Raw genomic sequence first — 23297 nt, forward strand, 5'->3', positions numbered from 1 at the left:
CTGGGTGGCTCAGTCGTTAAGCGTCTGCCTTCAGCTCAGGTCATGATCTTGGGGCCCTGGGATCCAGACACTCTGGCAGGCTCCCTCTCTCTCTGCTCCTTCCCCCTGCTCATGTTCATGCTCTGGCTCACTCTCTCTCAAATGAATAAAAAATCTTTAAAAAAAACGCACAGAAATAGATGCACACAAATACGCTCAACTGATTTTTTTTTTTTTTTTTTTACAAAGCTGCAAACACAATTCAGTGGAGAGAGGATAGTCTTTTTAACAAATATCGCTAGAGCAACTGGACACTGAGAGGCAAAAAAAAAAAAAACTAACTTCAATCCAAACGTCAGACCTTAAACAAAAATGAGCTTAGACTTAAATGAAAGACATAAATGACATAAATGAAAAATGTAAACCATAAAACTTTTAGAAGAAACCATAGCAGAAAATCTTCAGGACCTCAGGATAGGCAAAGAGTTCTTAGAAACCAAAAGCATGATATTTAAGAAGGAAAACTGATAAATTAAATTTTATAAAAGTTAAACATTTTACTCTAAGAAAGGTCTTGTTCAGAGGATGAAAAAGGTAAGTTATGAACTGGGAGAAAATATTTGCAAACCACATACCCTAGAAAGACTACTATGAGGGTATGTACAGAACTGTCAAAATCCAACAGTGGAAAAACAAACAGTCCAATTAGAGAATGGACAAAAGATATGAACAGATATTTCACCAAAAAAGACACACACATGACCAAAAAAAAAGCACATGAAAATTGTTCACCATTAGGGAAATGCCAATTGAAACCACAGTGAGATATTAATATACAGCTAGCAGAATGGCGAAAATTAACCCACACATACATACACACACAGAGAGAGAGCTCACTACAGAGTACAGCACTCTACAGTGGGATGATGGGGGATAGGAGTGTCCCCAAAGTATGGGCACAGAGAAAGTACAATGACTTTCTAACTAAATGTTAGAAATCAGATGAAAATGGAGGAGTAGCGTCTTAAATTGCCGAATGAAAATAAATGCCACACTAGAATTCTATATTCAGAGAAAATATCCCACAAAATTTAAGACAGACTAACCCCATTTTCAGGAAAACCAAAACCAAAAACGAAGATTTCCAACAAATAAAAAAATCACGAAAGAGAATTCTTCAAAAAGAAATAAATTGGTCCCATAAGGAGGCAGAGAAATTGAGGAAGAAAAAAAAAACAGCAATGATAATACACATAATTACTAATTGCATAAAGCAATAAAAATGTTTTATGTTTTGTAGAGTTGAAACAACTGACATTAATAGCACAAAAGACAGGAAGTAGATAAACAGATTTAAAATGTTCTAAGCTCCTTATACTTATTATGAAGTGGTGAAAGGGCTAATTTTAAAATAGATGCTAGTGAGTCAAGGATGAATGTTGTAATCTCTAAGGTAATCACTTAAAGAAGAGGAACAGAATGTATAAGCAATGATTTAAAAAGGAGAGTGACAGAAACTGATTAATTAAAGAAAAAAGCCAAAAAAGGATAAAGGAATCTAAGAACAGGTAGGACCAACAGAAAACAAACAACACAATGGGTCTACTTAAATCCAATAATGTTGGTGATTTAGTTAGTTGAAAATATATGAAATTCTCAAATTGAAAGGCAAAGCAAAACAGAACCTAAATATGTTCTTCAGGATAGGAAAAGTTTGAAAGGTTGGAAACTATACCAAGCAAACACAAACGAAAGAAAGCTAGGGAAGTGATACTAATTAGAAAAAGTAGACATTAAGACAAGAAGCATTTACAAAAAAATTACATAATGATACATGTCAGTTCACCAGGAATATATAATAATTTTAAATGTGTTATGTGCCACACTGCATTGCCTCAAGGTAAAAACAAGCAAAACTCTATCCCAGATATTTCTACTAAGCTTCTAATTCTTCTATCTGATGAACTACGGAACATGAGCTGGATGTCTTAAATGCACCAAAATCTCCATACCCAAACCCAAAATTATTATTTTCTCCTACAAAACCTGATCCTTTCCTGGCAATTTTGTATTTGGTTAGCGGTATCACCAGAGAGCAACACTACCTTGTTCAAAGACCCCTGTGTCCCATTGATTCTACATCTCTCTACATTTTTTATTTTCACACTGCTCTCATTATCCCCTGCCAAAACAATTGTAATACTTTCCTAATTTTTCCCTGCATAAAATGCTGTCCCTACTTCAAAACACCATCCATACAGGTGCTAGGATGTGCTCTTTAAAATGAACCTATTAGATCATAGTACTCTCCAGTTCAAAACAATTCATGGTTCCCTTCTACCTGTGTATGGTGCCCTCTGCACGTAGCTTCTGTCTATCTCTGCTGTCTCAGCTCCTATCATTCTCCAAAGCATTACCAAATGATGTGCAGGTCAGTCTGTAGCCTCTGAAATGGGATGCACCTGCAACTTTGTACATGCTTTTCCTTCTCTACAGATTGTTTTCCCAATGAATGTCTTCTCATCCTTCCAAGTTACTACTCTTTATGGCTGAAATTTATGACATGCTTAATGAGTGCCAGGGAAATGTTTTAGTTTAATCTCACCACAACCCTTTCAGGTAGTCACTGTTAGTGTGCCCATTTCACAGAGGAGATCCTCGAGATGTAGAGAGGAAAAGTAAAGTGTCCAGGGTCAAACCTGTTGGGATGGACATGAACTGGGTTTGTTCTTAAGAAGTCTTGCTCCAGAGCTTACACTCTTAAAAATTGCACTACAATTCAGGATTTACACTCTCTGTGATGCTTTCTCTAACAATCCTGTGTCCTCTTTACTCAACACCAGAGTACCACAGGTCCCTTCTTTTCTGCCTCCACTACCCTCTGTACATACTTCTGTCGAAAAGCATTTATTACACCAAATGTACAATTACTTACTAACTCATCTACTTGAATGAACCTCTCAAGAGTAGGGACCTTGTTCAGTTCATCTTTGTATTTCCAGGGAGAAGTTCATTGCCTGCTCAGCAAGTAGCTGGTGAATATTGTTGAATAAACAATGAAGGAATGAATAGAAAATGTAAATCGTTATTAGATGGATCTTTGCATCTAGCATATGTTTACATGGGGAATTCTTGGAGTTAAATATATTTCTTGATTTGTAGAGTTGTTATATTATGCACACATTATGTCTATGTACATGTACGTATGTACTTATATATTTTTTAACAAAATAACATGTTTGTCCTATGGATTAACCTGTTTTTAAAGCTAAGTTAGTTGATTTTTAGCACACATCTGATTGCCAAGAAACAATTAGCAGGATAACAATAAAAATATCACTGAAAGATTTAAAACATTGCCTAAGAGGTAGTATTTTCATAGGAAAATGCTTCTTTAGCTAAAAATTTGCAATGATAAATGATGTTCTATTACTTAAGTAAATTTAATCTCTGAGTATTAGATTTCAGCAAGCAGAGAAAATTTAATCACTTGTAAAATACAGGATACATTCATGTGCCAGCTCCACTATCTAAAAGACGTATGACTTACACCTCATACCTATCAGAATGGCTATTATCAAAAAGACAGGAAACAGTAAGTGTTGGCCAGGATGTGGAGAAAAGACAAACTTCTTGCACTGTTGGTGGGAATGGAGATTGGTGCAGCCACTGTGCAAAACAGTAAATTTTTCCAAAAGTTAAAAATAGAACTACCACATGATCCACCAATTCCATTTCTAGGTATTTATCTAAAGAAAATGAATACACCAATTTGAAAAGACATGGGCATTCCCATGTGCACTGCACCATTATTTACAATAGCCAAGAAAGGGAATCAAAGTAAATGTCCCTAGATGGATGAATGGATCAAGATGATGTTATGTACACAAATATGTACATACATATATATACACAATGGAATATTATTTGGCCATAAAAAATGAAATCTTGCCATTTGCAACAACATGGATGGACCTAGAAGGTATAATGCTAAGTGAAATAAGTCAGACAGAGAAAGACAAATACCATATGACTTCACTTCCATGTTGAATCTACAATCAAAATAAATGAACAAATGAAACCAAACAGACTTACAGAGAGCAAATGAATGGTTACAGGAGTGGGGTAATTGGATGAAATAGGTGAAGGGGATTAAGAAGTACAATCTTTCATTTATAAAATAAGTAAGACTTTGGGATGTAATGCACAGCATAGGGAATATAGTCAATAATATTGTAATAACTTTGCATTGTGACAGATGGTAGCTAGACTTATTATGGTAACCATTTTGTAATGTATATAAATATTGAAACACTATGTTGTACAACTGAAACTAATACAATATTTGTATGTCAACTATTCTTCAATAAGAAAATAAAAGAAGTATGACTTTACTTAACATTGACAATTACAAAATCAAAAGTTATAAATTTTTTTTAAAATGTTCTGCTTAGAAAGAAAAAAAAAATGTTCTGCTTAGAGAAAGAAGCCTTAAAAGCAACGTGCTCTTCAGTCATAAAACAGATTTCGATATAGAAGAGGTGGAATTCATAAAACCAGACCCAAATTCCCATAGCTTTTAAATAACAATTTCGGGGCATCTGAGTGGCTCAGACGTTAAGCGTCTGCCTTCAGCTCAGGTCATGATCCCAGGGTCCTGGGATCGAGCCCCGTATTGGGCTCCCTGCTCAGCGGGAAGCCTGCTTCTCCCTCTCCCACTCCCACTCCAACTTGTTCCCTCTCTCACTGTCTCTCTCTGTCAAATAAATAAATAAAATCTTTAAAAAAATAAAAAAATAACAATTTAAACAGGGACACAGAACTATGTTTTTGTTCTTGCTGAGATATTAGCTTACACTGTGCTATGGACATTTCAACTTTTATTACTTTGGTGGAGACAAAGGGGAGATAGGGATTCCTTTCCCAGTTCTGCTCAAGACTTGCTAAGTGACCTTGGCAAGTTATGTAATGTCTTTGTGACTTAGTTGCCCATTTCATAAACGAATCTTTATTAAGAGAGTACCAATCAGGGTTATATCATAAAAATAAATGCCCAAATTCCTTCATTTTGTTAGAATCCTATGGTGAGGAATTTTACTAAATTGGAAGCCATAATTTTGGACTAGAGGGTTTTATTTGTTATACAGAGATCTATTACCCTTACATTCCAAGGCAACTATATTCCACTTAACTGTGCTAATTCTTTATCAACATGCCATGCAAAGCCAATAAAACAGATGTGACATTTGTCTGATATTTGTCAACATCAGAAAGATATGTGATTTTATTGCATATATATTTTAGGATTACATTAATATATTATGTATTATGAGCTATAATATGCATATATTATATGTGTATTACATATACATATATGCTACATATACATACATATTTCATGTAAATATCAACATTATAAACACTATAGATATATATTATAAGATATACCATATATCTATATAAATATATACATATTACACAATATTTATATTATAAATATAACATGGCAGAGTATAATATAAATATAACTGTTTTATAATATAAAGTTATGACACAAATATTAATATTATAAATATAAGAGAACAGTGACTGCTGTACTATACACGCTATTTACACAGTGGTAGCATATGAGCAAATACACTATTTGGAGCTAGGTACAAATTGGAATGCTGGTACTAGAAAGCAGGCAGTATCAAGGAGAAGATGAAAGTGGAGAAAAGTAGCTCTATCTAGGCCAAAAAGGCACTAAAGAAATGACCTGCCTTTCAGAAAACTCACCCCAGGATCCCTCTTCATCCCTGGCTATGTTTACTGACTGCCCCAGAGGTGATGGGAGTTGATTAGGAAAAGGGTGAATCTGGGAGACAATCAAACCTGGCTCAAAGCTTGGCTTTGCCTCTTACACACATTCTGACCACAGACAAATTACTTAATCTCTCCAATTCTTATTTCTTCCTCTGTAAAATGGGATAATCCCTGTCTCATGGGCAGTTGTGAGGATTAGATAAGACCATCTAGCGAAAGCCTCTGTCCTACATCTAGCACATAGTGGACGCTCGGGGACAGGCGGTCACTATCATTATGCCCTGGGACTTCGCAATGTCTTCATTTGGGAGAGAGCAGAACGTACAATTACCACAAAATTAATAGATTTTTTGTATATCACGACAACAAGAAGAATAGAGTCCCATGGCCCTAATGATGTTTCATTTCTAAACAACTGATTTACAACCAAAGAATTTTTTTTTAATGTTTATTGCTAGCCAGAGATAGTTTGCATTTATGCTCCTGCGAACACTACATCAAAGTCAAGCTGATCCAAGTAAGGATAATAATTATTATTATAGGGAACCTGTGGTTACAAATAATTAAACTCAAAACACCCGGTTTTGAGAACATCTGAGATAAGACTAGATTCCATTTTGAGGAGGGCTGGTGTGGCTTAGGTTAATGCAGGTAATTACTTCCCAGCTCTTGTTCACCCGAATGTTTTCCAGTGTTAGCTTATGATTTACCACTAACTCAATTTTGTCACTCAATTTGGTCTCCATAATACCATCTGGTTTTATTTTTCCCCAACAACAGCCCTACTTTTCAAACGGGTCATTCCAGGGGGAGGGAGCATAGATTCTGATGTTGGAATATATTTTAATAAAAATCTTTCCTTTCCTTTTGCTGATCTGGAATTTTACTCCTGTCTACTTGCTTTTATAAGGTTTTGGTGAACTAAGCATTGCTGTTTTCTTTACTGTAGCCCCACATGCTCTGCTCAGCAAAAAACCCTTTTCAATAAAACCCACAAAGAAGAAACTGCAGATAACCTTGTCTTTGTATCTCTCAAGGGAAATCCAATCACCAGTGAAAGTTACAAGGCTTAAAAAGGGCGGAAATAAGCTCAGTCTAGTTTTCTGCAAATGGGTGTACAATTTCAGCTCATCTCATTCTCAGACTTCATCAGAGAGAGCAAATGACATTAAGAGAACAAACACCACTGCTTTCAAGTAATACCCCCATTTACTGCTAAACTGAGAATTACTTGAGCAGTGATTTATAAAATTATTCAAGTTGTAACTCAACACTCTTACTGCACTTGTACTTGTAAAAGTAATACGGTTTGGCAGTTTTATCAGGCTGTTAAGAAGCACATGGAAACATACACATCAGTATTCAGAGTCACTGAATGTTCTTAACTTTATTCTTTTACCGTCTAGCTACAGAATTTTAGAATGCCTCTCAAAGTCCAAACACAACACCAAAACTGAAACTGAAAAAATAACTAGAAACCAGAGTCTGATTCTGACATGTTGTTATATTTTTCTCCTTCTGTTTTGACCATAGTTTCCATCTTTGGGGCTGCAGAATCCCACTGCCTTTGTCAGTCTCCCCTTTCCTTCTCTTGTCTCCTCTGGCTCAACTCCCTCAGCTTCCTCCCACTGCTCCCAGTGCCTTCCTTTAGCATGTCGGAGAGACATCTTCCAGATGTTATGGCAGGAGGCAAACATCCAAGGGCCAGACACACATGACCCAGAGGTTCAGTCTGACCTAATACTCCCAACCAATTCTCTGAGGATGAAAGTGATCCGATTTACTACCCTGAGTCATAGTGGAACTATATGAACCATGATTGAGAAGGAGGCACATCTCGATACAAGACAATGTATAGTATATCATTTACATTACATATAAGAGAATTAATTGTTAAGTAGGTGCAATGTGTCCACTTATTCTTTAATGCATTCACACAGCCTATTAATATTGATGGAGTATCAATACGTGAAAAAGTTAGCTTTTGATTTCAGATTTAGGTTATAAAACATACTTTAGGGTTTGCTGGTTAGACTTCAGTGCAAAGTGAGTAAGAATGAACAAAACAATCATTGCTCCATGGAGGGGTCCTATTGATGATAATGACCCCAGCTGTACATACTCCAGAGATAGGGTGGGGCAGGTCATGGAGCTTTACAGAAGCCCAAGACCACAGCATTATTTTCTGATAACGTAACAGTCTTCCTCTTGGACATCTAAGGAACTTTACAGGAATTAGCTACTTCATTCCCATTGTATTCTTAAGAGAAAGATAGTGGTAATTTTTCAAACTGATCTTTTTTTAGCGGATAAAAATTGAGCTCAAACATGCTAAGGGGCTTTTCTAAAGCATCTTACCGGGCAATGATGTAATGGGACGATTAGGTCATGGTCACGTACTTTCTGGTCTACAGCCCCTCCCATCTGGGCACGTTTCCATCTTTGCGGAGCACGATTTATTTTGTCCTTGTTAAACATGTACTTTGGTATTTTTGCCTTTGCCTCACAGCAAGGTCTGTGAGTCTGACTGTACTGCCACCTGACTTTTTCCTATATGGCACTTACCTGAGGAAGGGACAGGCAGTGGCCCTCATCCTCCACACATGGACTGTGGACAAGAGGGAGCTGGGAGCTTTAGTCACACATCCAGTGTCTCCAGTCTCTAGTCACTGACGCCCCCTTGTCATGATATTGCCATAGTCTCCAGGGTGACATCACATCCTTGTCCTTCTAGGACATGTCATCCTTAAGGGTCACTCTTTACTCTCTCCTTGGCTACTCACTGATTCAAAGGCCTACCAATCTCACACCTACTCAGGCCAGGGTCAGTTTCTGACCCTGACATTTTGCTAAAGTGTTATAAACACATTACTTTAAAAAACAAATGGAACTACCACAGTACTACACAAATTATGTACTTTAAATCCCTGATCTAATCAAATAGCTAGAAGCTTGGTGTCTAATGTGATGAGCATGTCATGAATAAGACTGACTGAGCAGCACTCTGACATGAGACCAGGACAGGAAGAAGCAACAGAGGCTTTGGAAGTTTAAAAACATGTTTGCAAGTCTGAAATGTTTCACAAGACACACATGTAAGCACAATCATGGCCAAAGTAGCCCCTGGGGATCAAGGAGGGGCAAAAACTCAACAAGAAGAAATTAATAGAATAAAGGGTACTTCTAAATGTCAATTCTGCACTAGATAGCATTCCCATTTCAGCCAAATCCACAGGACTGATGGCTTTTAAAACTTTATTAGATCCTTGATACCACTGACAATCAAACAAAAGCTCACTCTCTTGAGAAAAACACTCAGATAATTTCAGAGTTTCACAGATCCCTAATGCCTGGCATGATCACTTTGCTGGTCATCTTCTCTCAGGATCAATTATTCATGGAATGCAGGAGTGCAGGGGGAAAGGAGATTCGCTTTATAGTTAGGTATTAGCCCTTGTAAAGGGCCTGCCTTGCTTTCTCTGGACCTTATATCCCATGCATTATGGTTCTTTTTTTTTTTTTTTTAAAGATTTTATTTATTTATTTGAGAGAGAGAGGATGAGAGAGCACATGAGAGGGGGGAGGGTCAGAGGGAGAAGCAGGCTCCCCGCCGAGCAGGGAGCCCGATGCGGGACTTGATCCCGGGACTCCAGGATCATGACCTGAGCCGAAGGCAGTCACTTAACCAACTGAGCCACCCAGGCGCCCGCATTATGGTTCTTTAATACAGAAGTTCCATGAAAGGATGAAACTCAGTTTCCCTACATATTTAGTAATTAACAACAAACCATGGGATATTTGCCCCAAATTTGTTCTGACCCATTAGCAATACAAATGAAGAAGGAGTTTACCTCATAATCACATAGTTACATGAGTGGGCTCTCCACTGACTTCTGAAAAATTGAAGCAGATGTCATATAAAGTATTGTCAAATGTATCATCTAAATGGCAAATTTGCAAAACTCTAGTGTGTTAGTCAAGATGAACTAAACTGGAATGTCACAGACTAAAATGGTCTCTTCACAGCAATTATTTGCTCTGTGAAAATACTGTTTTCCAGGCTGAACTGACAGTTTTGGACATCCACTGTTGAAAATTCATGTGACTATTGAAAACTCACTGTTGGGTCCACACAGGTGCTCTCCCCTTTCTATGGGAAAGTGCAGTGGTTTTAAATGGATTAAGACAGAAGTGAAAGGTGCATCCAAGTGGTCAAGTCTAAGTTGTTGTTTTTTTTTAATCCAGATCTAGAACTAAAAGAATTCAATCTACTCTTAATTGCTCTTCCCCTACTTCCTCACCATAAACAAACAAACAAAAAAACAAAACAAAATTGAAAAGTTTTGCAGAATGATCTATAGTAAACTTGTATGTGTGGCTTATATGTGTGGTCTTGAAGGCTTTGTGAGACCAAAGCAATATAAAAAGGCAACACCTAGGTTTTCAGCAAAAAAAAAAAAAAATTACCGTTAAAGATTACTCAAAATCACTTCTTAGATAGTTTCAAGTGTCTGAGAGCATTTATAAAGAGGAAAAAGAGGCAAAAGTCGTCATCATGAAATGCAGTGATCACACCACTCTGACAATTAATGACATTCCATTTCTGCTCCTTGCACTTGAACCCTTCGTAGAACTGTGACCAGAGGAAAGCAGTAATTGACTGAAAGAGCCCAGTGCTCATACATGAACAATGCCTTTGACAATAAAAGATTTTCCCTTCTGTGCCACTTTAGTTCAGTAAAATCACAGTAAGTCCAAATGCCTTCTTTGTAGCTCAGAAAAACAGTAATTAATGAGGCTAGGGAACGCTGACTGACTCACTCAGGAAACTTCATGCAGATGACAACAGTGGAGAGCATAAGGCTATTTCAATGGTCATGTGAGAATATATTAAGAAAAAGAAAAACAACTTGAAAGCAGGTAGCAAGAGCAAATGCAAATATATGTCATTTGGTTCTAAAGTCTGTGCTAAAGGCAAGAATGTATGGGTTCTTTTGTGCAAAAATCTCCAAAGGAAAATGAATTTTTCTTTCAAAATAGCTTCTGTGTTTTGTACACCCTTCACTTAGGCAAATTCTATTGAGGCAATACTCCCTGTCTGCCCCTGAGACTTGCTTTCAAGTGATTGTTGATATAGCTAAGTAGGATAGGTGGCAAAGTGGTTTTCTGATACAATTTGTCATGATGTCTATGTTTTATTGGGAAGCTTTCACAATACAAATGTCTAATTGCTTCCCTCAAAAAATGCACAAAAAAGTAAAACATCAAATGTAAAGAAAGCTTAAGGTAAGCTTGGCTTTGGATCAGAGGGTTGAGGGTGATCTACAGCCTTCTACCTTCTCAGTTTCTCTTAGATTCTTACCTTTCCTTCTGTTTCTACTCTCACTGTGTCAGTTTGAACCTTCAACCTTTGCCATCCAGAATTCTGTAATGAGCTTCTTCTTCTCAAGTCATAGGGTCCCCCTGCGCCAATCTTCTTCCACCCTGCTACCACTATCATCTTTCCAGAAGCCATGAGGTTTTTACTTAAAATTTTCCCAAGGCTCTTCATCATTTCAAGGACAAAGTCAACACAGGTCATGAGGCCTTCTCTCTTGATGGGGCCCTTGCCTGCTTTTAGGCTAAACTTCTGTCGTTTCCATCAGTGGTAAAATGAGGTTCAGGTCTCATTAGAGATGGTTGTGTAGGGAGACTTTACCTTTGTATACCAGAGAGGTATATTAGTTGAGTGATTTTTTAAATCAAAATATATCATATATAATTTTTAAAACCAAAACTTTATGTGACATATTTTTTGAAATTTAAATGAAAAGCAACTTTAGTCAGGTGAAAAAAAAAAATAAGTAAAGCAGAAAAGTAACAGTCATGAAAAATAGATTTACATATCCCAAATTCTTACCCAGTGTCTGCCAGAAAGATATTTTCCAACCTCTTGCCGTTTGAAATGAATCTGTCTTGAATACCAGAAGCAAACTATGATTGCTGCTCCTAATATTTGGTGGAAGCTCGGAACCACAGAATTTGCCAAGAAGGGGATCACTGATGTTCGAACCATCATAAATTGCCAGGTAGTCTTGGGAGCAAAATGTGGAAGGAACCACATCAAAGTCACTAAACCTGTAGAATGAACCTTGTTAATACTGATGTTCTCCATTTGAATTTCCATTACATTATGCCCTTCATTCTTGTAAAAACAAAAACAAAACCAAAACAAACAAACAAAACAAGTCAAAGGCTAAAAGCAGAACATCCATGCTTTACCTGATAGCAAATACTAGAAACAATATGCTATTTTACTGATTTGATGGCTATAAGCAAAAATTCACATTTAAGATTGTTATAGTTGTTACAGGAACTTCATCACACATCTCCAGCTCTCTGCTTTCCTGATATTTGGGAGAACTGCCCTTCTGTGCACACTCTGAGGTTCTACATGGCCTTAAGACTTGCTATGGCCATAGAAATATAAGCAGGAGTGATACCTATTACTTTTTGGAAGACATTTTAAAAAAATTACTACTCAGTTTGCCTTCCCACTGCAGTGATGGATCATGGATTCAAATGTAGAAATGAAGCTTCCATCAGCCTGGGCTGCTAAGTGACCAGGCCACATTGGACATACTCATACAGGTGAGAAATAAACTCACTAAGCTACTGTGCCTTGGGCATGTTTGTTACCACTTATAACTATCCTGACAGATACACCCTTAACTTCACTTTTATGGCCTGAGATAATCTAAGGCCTATACTCTGTTGTTTCAAGTAACTATTCCCAGAGTTCCCAAACAAGCAAGGCTTTCTACATGGTTTATCTTTAGGGCTTTAGGATGGGTTTATTATAAATTATTTTTTCTTAAACCTGTTTAAATTATTTGATATCCTGCCCTCATTTTTGTAGGTTCTTCTGCTTTCTCAGCTTTTTTTTTTCTTTTTGCTAGCAGCTACAATAATAACATATAATACAGAATAATTTGTGGGGCTCCTGGGTGGCTCAGTCAGTTAAGTGTCCGGCTCCTGATTTCGGCTCAGGTCATGATCTCAGGGTCAGGAGATAGGGCTCTGTGCTCAGCACGGAGTCGGCTTGCCCCTCTCCTTCTGCTCCTCCTTGCACTCTCTGTCTCTACCTCTCTCTCTCTCTCTCTCAAATAAATAAATAATCTTTAATACAGAATAATTTGAAAATATCTAATTTGAAAATTCCTTTTAAGAGCCTTGAGAAAAAAAGGATCTGTAAAATTTTATAAAGCTTTAATTAGTTCAATTTTTTCAAACTGATGGTTAAGAGCAAGATGAAAAATTCTTTATTTTCTTCAACCACATGTAATATTTAATGCTCTTGTAAAAGAAGATGAGGACAGGACAATAGCTAGATAATTTCTAAAAATACTACATCCATTTTTTATTCTCCTTGGATAACACACTTATTTTCTACAACATGAATCCATAAAGAAAGATAAAGATTTGCGTTTCCAAGAGGACTCAAAGCTGTTTTGACTTTTTATTTTTTATCATTTTTCCAGAGCACAGAAGATTATCTGGAAAAGCCCATTGATAGCAAAGCTTATGTTGCCAGTGTACTTTGAGAACACTGGTAGAAGAATTCATGTTTTACTAATGTCTACAACTTCTGTAAAGCCTAGGATAATATCTGTTTTATAGAATGTAGGTTCTTAGAAAGAGTATAATAAATTTTCCAAACATGCTGATATGAACTTTGACTATGATGAGCCCAGGGCCCACGTAAGAAACAGAAATATACATTATAAACACATACAGTATATATATCACCTATAATCCTACATGTGTAGAAGCAAATCTCATGCCACCATGGCACGTAACAAGAACGACCCCTTATACTGCCATTCTAGGCAGGTGATCCCTTCATAGGCCTCCTGCTCTGGACCATCTGGCATTTTTTGTTTATTCTTTTATCCCTTGGACTTAAAGGACTTTTTGGCCCTTGGGGCACAGCTTCCTTACAAATAGTCCCAGGGAGGGATCTGCTGATTTCTTCAAGGTCCAGCCTCTAGACCACTTACTGTCTGGTACAGGAACCCAATCAGGCTGGATGAGACTTTAACAGTCCAAAGACCCATTTGACATATGAGGTTCCTAGAGACAAACAGTGGAGTGTATACGATTTTTAGAGATGAAAGTGATCCCCATTTAGTAGGGAGGTAGGTAAGAAAGATTCTAGCCCATCTCGACCTTCTATAAAAAATTCTAGATTGCTGTGAACTACATGAAATTTCGGAGCCCTCTGCCATATGCTGTATATCACTGAAACACAAGAGTTACAAATACGTCATCTCAGATGAATGTGGTTTTGACCTTTATCACTGATAATGGAGGTTATATTCCCTTAATCAGTCCTGTGGGGAGTAGGTAGGATTAGGGGAGAGTTTTACTGATGATGTAAGCAATATCATATAGCACCAGTTTAGAGGGGCTCTGATACATGAACAAATACATTTCTTAAGTAGTCAGGAAATATTTGCCCTTCAAGAGATAGCATAGGGAAATATTAAGGACATGGCTTTGGGAGAAAATACGATGTGAATTCAGATTCTGACTCTTCATTTAATAGCATATCACACTGAGAAAGTAATTTGACCCATCTGAGCTTCAATTTTCTCATCAGTAAAATGGGTTTAATAATATATGCCTCATATAACTGTTTAAAGAATGAAAGAGAATTATGGAAAGTATCAATTAAAGTTCCTTGTGCATAATAAGTGCCCAACAAATCAAATACTTTCTCTTGCTGTTCCCAAGACAGGCTTATAATTTTACAACCCATTATACGAAGCTCCTTTGAAACTGTTGGAAAATTAAAACTCTCATTTTCACTGGTGGAGTGCGTGTTTTTCCCCTTAATCCCTATTGGCCTGCATGGAGGGCAGGACACCCATTTCCTGGATTTATACTACCAAACAAGAACTTCCCTCTCCCTTCCTCAAGGTTCCCTTATATACCTCCTGCAAGAATCAGTGTTCTTTATTGTAAAGGAATATCTTTTCTGTAAATCGAGCTGAATCGACTGTAAAGAAGGTACACTTGTTTTACATACTTGAGCTGAAGCACTCTGTCATCTCTACCGATGATGGTGTACGAACAGTGTATGTTGTTAGGGTAGTCCGAATACAAATAGGCAGGGCTCTTGATGACCCCAGTGGAGAAGTTGAACACTCCACCACAGGCTGCAACAGAAGACAGAGAACAATTATTACTCCGAGTGTGAAAAAATAATTTTGAGATATTCACTACTATTGTTACCTTTTTCCCTAAGAGAGACACCAACCATTTGTCTTAAAGAACTTAAATCTCCCTTCATCATTGTTTACAAATAATATTGATTTTTCCACTAAGGTCGGGGGAAGAGACAGTAAGGGAGTGGAAGCAGCAGAGAATATTTTAAGGAACATCTTGCAATGGAATAAGTCTGGGTCAAATTAATGACCAGAGTGAAAACAATGAGAGAGAACATTTCATGTGCTGGGGTGTAACTGTCCATTCCCTATATTTAACTGACAGGTTGAGAGAGATGACAGAGATAACTGGAGATAGCTCTCAGATAGCTGAGAAAGGCACGCAGAATCCAAGGCAAGTTGTGAGCATCTGGGCCCAGGAAGGACTGTGATCTGGAAATCTTTAACATAGATTAAATATCTAAAATATAGTTTCCTCTGTCAAGACAGAGTATTATAACGTGAAGTGTTGGAAATAGTTTTTGGAACTTTCAAGTTTAATTCCCTTTGTGGGCTCAAATGCATAGCTTTGGGGTCCTTTGTATTTCCGTTTAGTTGTGAGCCTGGTAAGGACTCTATTTGCCCAAATTTGTATTACTGGTCCTCAGCAAGCACAAGGAAGCTAGTCCCACACCCCCGCCCTGACTCCAGCAATCAACGGCCCAGAGCCGTTAGTTGTTTCTATTAGTCAAGAAAACCACAGCCATAAAACAATAAAACCCCATTATAAAAAATATAAAATTAGGATTATTTCCGCTTGTTTTTACATATAAGGAGGATGAGACTATGCCACACAATGATGGACAGCATCCCACTCATTGCAGTGAGAAAAGCTTTTGTTTATTCTATTTTATGATTCTAAAATTACAATGTTAGTATACTTTGATGATATTTCTATGGTTTATATACTGTCAGTGGACATATTCCATTTACATCTCTTAAAAATAATAAACAAATTGTGGCTACCATTTAAGGTTGTTTGTTTGTTTATATTCCCTCAGTTAAGCCCACATTTCGAGGAAGGCTCTTCTCTATACACCCATAAGTATTCATGTGCTCAGACCCCCGGGGACAACTGTAGAGAATTAAAAGTTAGATTTGTGTAGCCATTATTCTATTTCAGCTTACACACAATTTTGTGGTCTCTGAAAGCTTATCAATGCCCAAGTAACTCCCAAATTTGTACCTTGTCAGGATTTGAAATCTTAATGTCAACACTCTTCAAATGGCATTCTCATTGTAGATATGGTAAACCTTACATACAGTATTTTGGGAAAATGAGAGATTAAAGAGTAGAAGATCATAAAGCAGCATGCAAGTCTCCAAAACACCAGTGGTACCAAAAGAATAAAACAAACCGATGCTCTTCTTTATTCAACAAGACAACCAGGGGAAGGAACATTCAGTGCCCAAATCTCTTCTGTTTGTGCCCACAGACCTATGGAGCCACAAAAAATCACACTTTCCAAATGGAGTCAGGACTCAGGTAACAGCTAATGTGAATGAAGTGTAAAGGCCTTTTTCATGAATAAATAGTTTCAAGTCTTCTCTGTGGATGGGAACAGTAATGTATTTGAAAGAAAATGATTTAACTTTAGTAAATTACTTTGGTCAAGTAAAGACAAAACAAAACAAAGCTTTTGTCAGATGTGTGTGCCCATTTCACTGAAACTGGGATGATGTGGTAAAAATGGTCAGTAAGCTAACCATGCTTATTGCAGGAGAGGAAAAGATTACTGAAAATTGGGAAACATAATCTATGATTTTCAAATACACAATTAAATTGTCTACAGAGAATGAAAAGATCCTAGTAACTACAAAGGCTTTTGCTCAATCCAAGACTTGTCCTCTCACTTTGCCTTTGAAATAGAAAAGTTGTAAATTATAACATAGCTGAATATGTTAATCTTTTCTTTTCCTTTAGACCTTGTGCTTTGTGTATATTATCAAAAAGTCCTTTCCTACCAGAAGATTATAAAGATATTATTTTCCATTTTTTTCTAAATTTATAAAATACTGCTTTTCACATTAGCAAAGTGACTTGGAGAAATGAGACAGGCATCTGGATAGTCCAGGCCAAAAAGACACCTTTACATAACGTACTACCAACTAAAGACAGCAGGAACATTCATTCTAACTTAAATTAGCAACATAAATCTCAATCTTCCATTTGATTTTCAAGGAGTAGTTCTAGCTAAAGTTCATGAAGAAGGTCCTCCCCAATTTTTTTTTTTTTTTTAAAGAAAATGCCTGAGTATTTTGGGACCATGCATCTATTTGATCATTTTTCCCCTTAAAGTGCATGAGTCTTCAAGCTGGTGATGTACGAATCACAATTAAAACTCCTTATGGGAATTACTCAAGAAAAGAAGTAAATTCCAGACTCTATCATCATGGTTACTCACGGGTGATCTTATAGTTAAACTTGAATCCGAGGTCTGTGGTGTGAGCATTAGAGTAGAAGTTGAGCAGTACAGGACCTAGGATGGCGACAGGAGACAGGATCTCATCTCCACATATGGTGGCAAAAGGCATGGAAGAGAAGTTGGAACCCCTGATAATGTGAACACCATCGTGGGCACAGCTTCCGGTTACGGCTGAGCGAGCTGTATGGAGCACAGAAAAGACCAGCATTATAATCAAAAGCAACACGGGTGATCAGTGCTATAAATATTCAGACCAAAAAAAATGTAATGAAGATTCATGCAATTTACATAGAAATTAAAATGAGAGTCAAGAGCTCTTTGGCTAAGTCACTATTTAACTTGGTGTCCTGATGAAACAGTGTTTACCCTAGTTATCAATCAAGCGCAGGTCTGAGAAAACAGAACTTCACAATAGATAAATTCTGCTTTCAAATAATCCAGAATTTTCTTCCTTTATAAAATGGCTCCTTTAATTCAGTGATATATAAATATCCTGCCAGGGACATTTGGTGCTATGTGAAGACAAGATTTTGCTGTAACATTGGGATGTACTAGTGGCATGGAGTGGGGATGGGGGCAGAGGCCGCTAAATACGCTCCTCTGCTCAGGTCAACCGCACACCTCCCTGTCCTCCCACCACCACAGAAATCACCCGGCCCAAAATGTAAACAGCATTGCTTTGGCAAAACCCTGCCTTAACACTTATATACAGATAAGGGACTCCTACCATGGAGAAAGAATTAGAAATTCCTCATTGTTTACTGAACAATATTTTTAAATGTTCACACAAACAATATTAGCTTGAGTTTAGTGACTGTTAAATATTCATCATTGTTTTGTCTTCTGATTATATATGTACAGAAATATATACTTCGACCCATTCCAAAGAGAAATACAAAACACAATAAACAAAAAATTGAAAAGACTTATCACTGCACCTTATGCAGCCATTTTTACAGGCTAATTATACTGTGAAAACATTAATTGGGGTCATACTATGCCTGATCTTTTGTAACTTAATTTTTATTAACATAAAATAACATAACCATGTATTTTATGTGATTATTCTTTTAAAACATTGAATTAAATGCATACATAAAATTCTAACATATAGATGTACCATATTAAGTTCAATTAATCCCCTATTGCTTGCTAATTCTATCTTTTCCATCTTATTTTGATTAAAAATACTGTTGAAACATTCTTGTACATAGATATTTGCTGAAGTTTCTCATTTCATTAGGATACATTTTTAGAAGCTGAGTTACTGGTACTAAGATAAGATTCTTTTTCAGGTTTATCAAATGGCCTTTGGAAAGGTGTTTTCAATTCACCAAGTGCCAGGACACTTGGGGTATCTGACATTTTCTCCAATTCTACATTTTCAGCCCCCTGGGGACAAATCTTGCCTCATTAACAATCATGCCCCATTTAGTCCTCCCTCTTTACTGCTCTCCCAGCCCTCGGCAACCACTAACCTACTTTCAATCTTTATGGATTTGTCCATTCTGGGCATCTCATATAAACAGAATCATATAATATGCAGTCTTTTGTGACTGGCTGATTTTACTTAACATGATATTTTTGAGGTTCATCCATGTTGTAGCATGCATCAGTACTTCATTCCTTCCAAGGCTGAATGGTATTCCATTGTGTGGATAGATCACAGTTTGTTTATCCATTCAGCAATTAATGGACATTTGGTTCATTTTCTACCTTTTGACTATTATGAATAATGTTGCAATGTTCATGTACAAGGTTTTGTGTGGATATATGCCTTCGGTTCTCTTGGGTACCTAAGTAGGAGTGGAATTGATGACTCATATGGCAACTCTATGTTTAACATTTTGAGGACCGATCTATTTTCCAAAGAGACTGTACCATTTTACCACCCCACCAGCACCTCAGGAGGGTTCCAATTTCCCACATCCTCACCAACACTTGTTATTATCTGTCTTTATTTAGCTATCTTAGTGGGTATGAAGTGATAGCTCATTATGGTCTTAATTTGCATTTCCCTATGACTAATGATGCTAAGCATCTTTTCATATGCTTATTGGCCATTTGCATATCCTCTTTGAAGAAATGTCTATTCAGATATATTGCCATTTTAACATTAGGTTATACATCTTTTATTGTTGAGTTGTAAGAGTTCTTTTATATTCTGGACAGTAGCATGGGCATAAATTTCTATTTCTCTTGGGTAAATACCTAAGAGTGGAATTGCTGGGCCAGAAATTATAATTCTATGGATGACCATAATCATAGTCATTGTTATTTTTTATAGAACCCCACTATCCTGAGCACTGTTGATAGACTTATTGATTACTTCAAGATAGGATGTAGGACCCAATCTAGGCCAATCAGATGTGTTCAAACCGTAACTGAGTAAGAGGGAGTCAATACAAGAAGCCAGAGATGTCCAACTTGGAAAACATCAGCAGCTGTCCCCTGACAGGTGAAGGAAGCCAAGCTGTAGTAAGTTGTCATGCAGAAAGCAACAAAAAGAGAAGGGGGAAGGAAAGATAGCATTCTGAAGGATTCTTGTTCCTGCTTCCACTTGTTCTGGAAGCCCATGACCTCTTCTTATTTTTCAACCTTCCATTAATGAGATAAGATAACCCAGTATTCTTTTTATAAACTCTACTTTGTATCAAAGCTAACCTGAAGATAATCTATCACTTTTAACTGAAAGAATCTTGATGAATACATTTTATTTTCTTACATATCTGTACATTAAAAATTCCCTTCTCTTTTTTGGATGTATTATCTTAGAGAAAATCTTAGGAAGGCATTTGGCTCCTTAGCTAAGTTTCTTTTTTTTTTTTTTTTTAAGATTTTATTTATTTTTTGACAGAGAGAGAGACAGCGAGAGAGGGAACACAAGCAGGGGGAGTGGGAGAGGGAGAAGCAGGCTTCCCACAGAGCAGGGAGCTCGATGCGGGGCTCGATCCCAGGACTCTGGGATCATGACCTGAGACGAAGGCAGATGCTCAACCGATTGAGCTACCCAGGCACCCCCTTCGTTAAGTTTCTATCCAACATAAATCTTTTTTTTTTTTTTAAAGATTTTATTTATTTATTTGAGAGAGAGAGAGAGAGAGTGAGCATGAGAGGGGGGAGCGGGAGAGGGAGAAGCAGACTCCCCACTGAGCAGGGAGCCCAACGCGGGACTCAATCCCGGGACTCCAGGATCATGACCTGAGCTGAAGGCAGTCGCCCAACCAACTGAGCCACCCAGGCGCCCCAACATAAATCTTAAGTATCAATTCAAGATATACTTATGAAATTAACCTCAAAGAGTTTCTTCATTTTGAAAATCCTGGAATAGAAATGCTTCTAATTGGGCATAAATCTCCAAGTTACAAATGTGAAAGACTTAACTTCAATGACCATACCATATAAACAGAAGCAATATGTTGTTGGAAAAATAGGACAGAAAAAAATACATTAAACTCAGATTCATGGTTTCGATTCTGCCAAATTATGTACCTTAATTATAACCTCTGAACTTGTCCTCTAGACACCAAAAGTTTTACTGGAATTTTAAAAATTCAGGGTAGGTGAGTTTGAGAATCAAAAAATATTATGCGTTAGCCATAAAAATATCTTTAGCTAGTAACAATATATAAAATTATAACAGCAAAATCACAGAATAAAAGGAAATATTGCTGATGCTAGATAAAAAGCTTGGTTCCACTTTGATCAAATGGCTTGCTACGCAGATATCCATTAAGTATTAGAGAGTTAGTTTTTAAGTTGTTGACATAATGACATAGACTATCACAGTGGTGGTTTTCTTAGGAAATTATGGAAAGGTTGTGAACCATAGGTAAAGTGTGTCATATACTTGATCATGTTTCCAAAATATTAATTAAAGGAACTAGTCCAGTTCTAAAAAGATCGTGAGATAGCAGTGGTATATCTATATCAACACAACCAAAACTCATTAACTGTTTACAAAAGATCCTTATTCAACAATAAGGAAGTTGGGCAGGGGAGAGGCAGAGGAAGTTGAGAGGGGATTTCATCTCTCTTTTTTTTTTTTTGTAGATAGCAAGAGAGTATCAAATCACTACACCAATCAAAATGATCTGCTCATTCACACAGCCTAATTCAATAAATTGTGAAAGTTATGATACTTGGCAAGTTGCTTGATGGATTAAGACATTCTTATACCCTTTCCAACAGTCATTTCTTTAAGGTAGGATGTCCTTCCAAATTTTGTCCATAAAAAATCAAGTATTACATAATATCAGAATTCGTAAAATTACCTGAAGTCTAAGAACATATCAAGGTTTAGTATAAACAAGGTAATATGCGATATAACTATGTCAGTAGGCATCAAGTAATTCACACATCTGTATCTTTTTCTCAAGCTCTGTTTATCACATCACAAAGAGATCAGCCTGATTCTTCAATGACAAGATACTTGGTGACAGAGACCAGAGTCATCAGAAAATAATGATATTAAACACTTTGCCATAATCATAGGGGGAACCAATTGAATACATGATCAAAATATACATAAAACTCTCAAGTAGAATATAATTAAATGCAACTAGCATGATTGCCTTCTAGGGAGAAAAAAGAACTTAGTCAAGATTTGAAAAAGTTCTTCAAGGATGGAGATAAATATTAAAGTTCAATTTATGGCAGAGAGGTAATAGTTATTAGACATATGAGAACCTGTCAGGAAGAGAAGCAACCTGAGATTGAATGATACATTCTCCTTGGACTAGAGCCCATGTCATGAGAAAAGGAACTCCAGTCATTCTTAATTCTATCTTCAGTAAGTAATTTGATGTATATTTACTACTGAAATCTCTGAGGTATGAAGCTATCCTCCAGGATTTGTTTTTATGATTATTTTCCATCCTTCTAGAAAACTTTAAGAGATGTTTATTGTTTGAAATGGGTAAGGCTCTATCCAGTGTATTGAAATATAATTTTTATCATATTCCTCTAGTCTTTATTAAAGAGCAATGTTCAATTCTGAATTCCATCACGATTCCAAGAACTTAGAACTGAAAGGAAACCAAGAATGAGTAACTCAGCAAATAATATAAACTTGTCAAATTTAGGTTCAGAGTACAATTTTTCTCTAGAGCCACAGAGAGGTAGAGATATCAAAGAGGACTAAGAGATAGGGGGAAATCATTTGGGTTGATAGTGTAGATAAGATAAAGTCTTTTCAGTAAAGCAGCGAAGGGCTCTAGGGAGAGGTACAGGAATTAGGGGGCAGCAATGCCTAATTAACAGTAGCCTGGAGACTGGATTGCTCAATGGAGGAATGACTGAGTGGTCGGAGAAGACTGTGCCAGTGTAGAACTAAGCTCCACAGGCTGTGCAGACCAAAGTCTCATAACACAGACAAGCGAGGAATCCTACATAACTAAACTGTCTCCTCTAGTGCTTGGCCAATTTGAATAAATAAATCACCAATAGGAACTATTTCGAAAGTAGCACTGCCCGATGCTTTCTAAAATAATAAATTGTGAAATGTGCCTACATTCTTATTTCTTTACAAACAGCTAAGTAGAGCAAAGAGAAGAAATGATAAGTAGCTGGGTAATGCCATTTTAAAAAAAAAAAGCAGATTTCATGGTGGGGGGAATGTAAACTAAGACAACTGACAAAACCCATTCTTGGTGGGGAAAAGAGCAAAAGGAAATTTCTAAAGCTGAATTTTCTTTTCTTTTCCAGATATACTAGCTTTATAGGTAGGTGTAACCTGTAAACCAGGACTTCTGAGTAAATTTTTTAAAAGTCAGGCAAATATTACAAAGGACTTCCCCTATGGCTGCTCTGTTAATCTAGCCCTATTTTTCTTTTCTTT

At 36.9% G+C, this 23297-nt stretch overlaps 1 protein-coding gene across 1 annotated transcript in view; it reads right to left on the bottom strand.

Moving 5' to 3' along the window:
• CUBN (cubilin) overlaps positions 1–23297 on the bottom strand; it is a 264084-nt gene that overhangs the window by 31041 nt on the left and 209746 nt on the right. Inside the window, exons 55-57 of the mRNA XM_081818905.1 lie at positions 17438–17638; positions 14855–14984; positions 11684–11901 (exon numbers count right to left, since the gene is read on the bottom strand). Coding sequence (XP_081675031.1) covers positions 11684–11901; positions 14855–14984; positions 17438–17638 — 549 coding nt within the window. The remainder of the gene's footprint in view (positions 1–11683; positions 11902–14854; positions 14985–17437; positions 17639–23297) is intronic.

Source organism: Leptonychotes weddellii, chromosome 5 (genome assembly GCF_054177405.1).
Source record: "Leptonychotes weddellii isolate Sample4059 chromosome 5, ASM5417740v2, whole genome shotgun sequence".
In the NCBI taxonomy this organism is placed as follows: domain Eukaryota; kingdom Metazoa; phylum Chordata; class Mammalia; order Carnivora; family Phocidae; genus Leptonychotes; species Leptonychotes weddellii.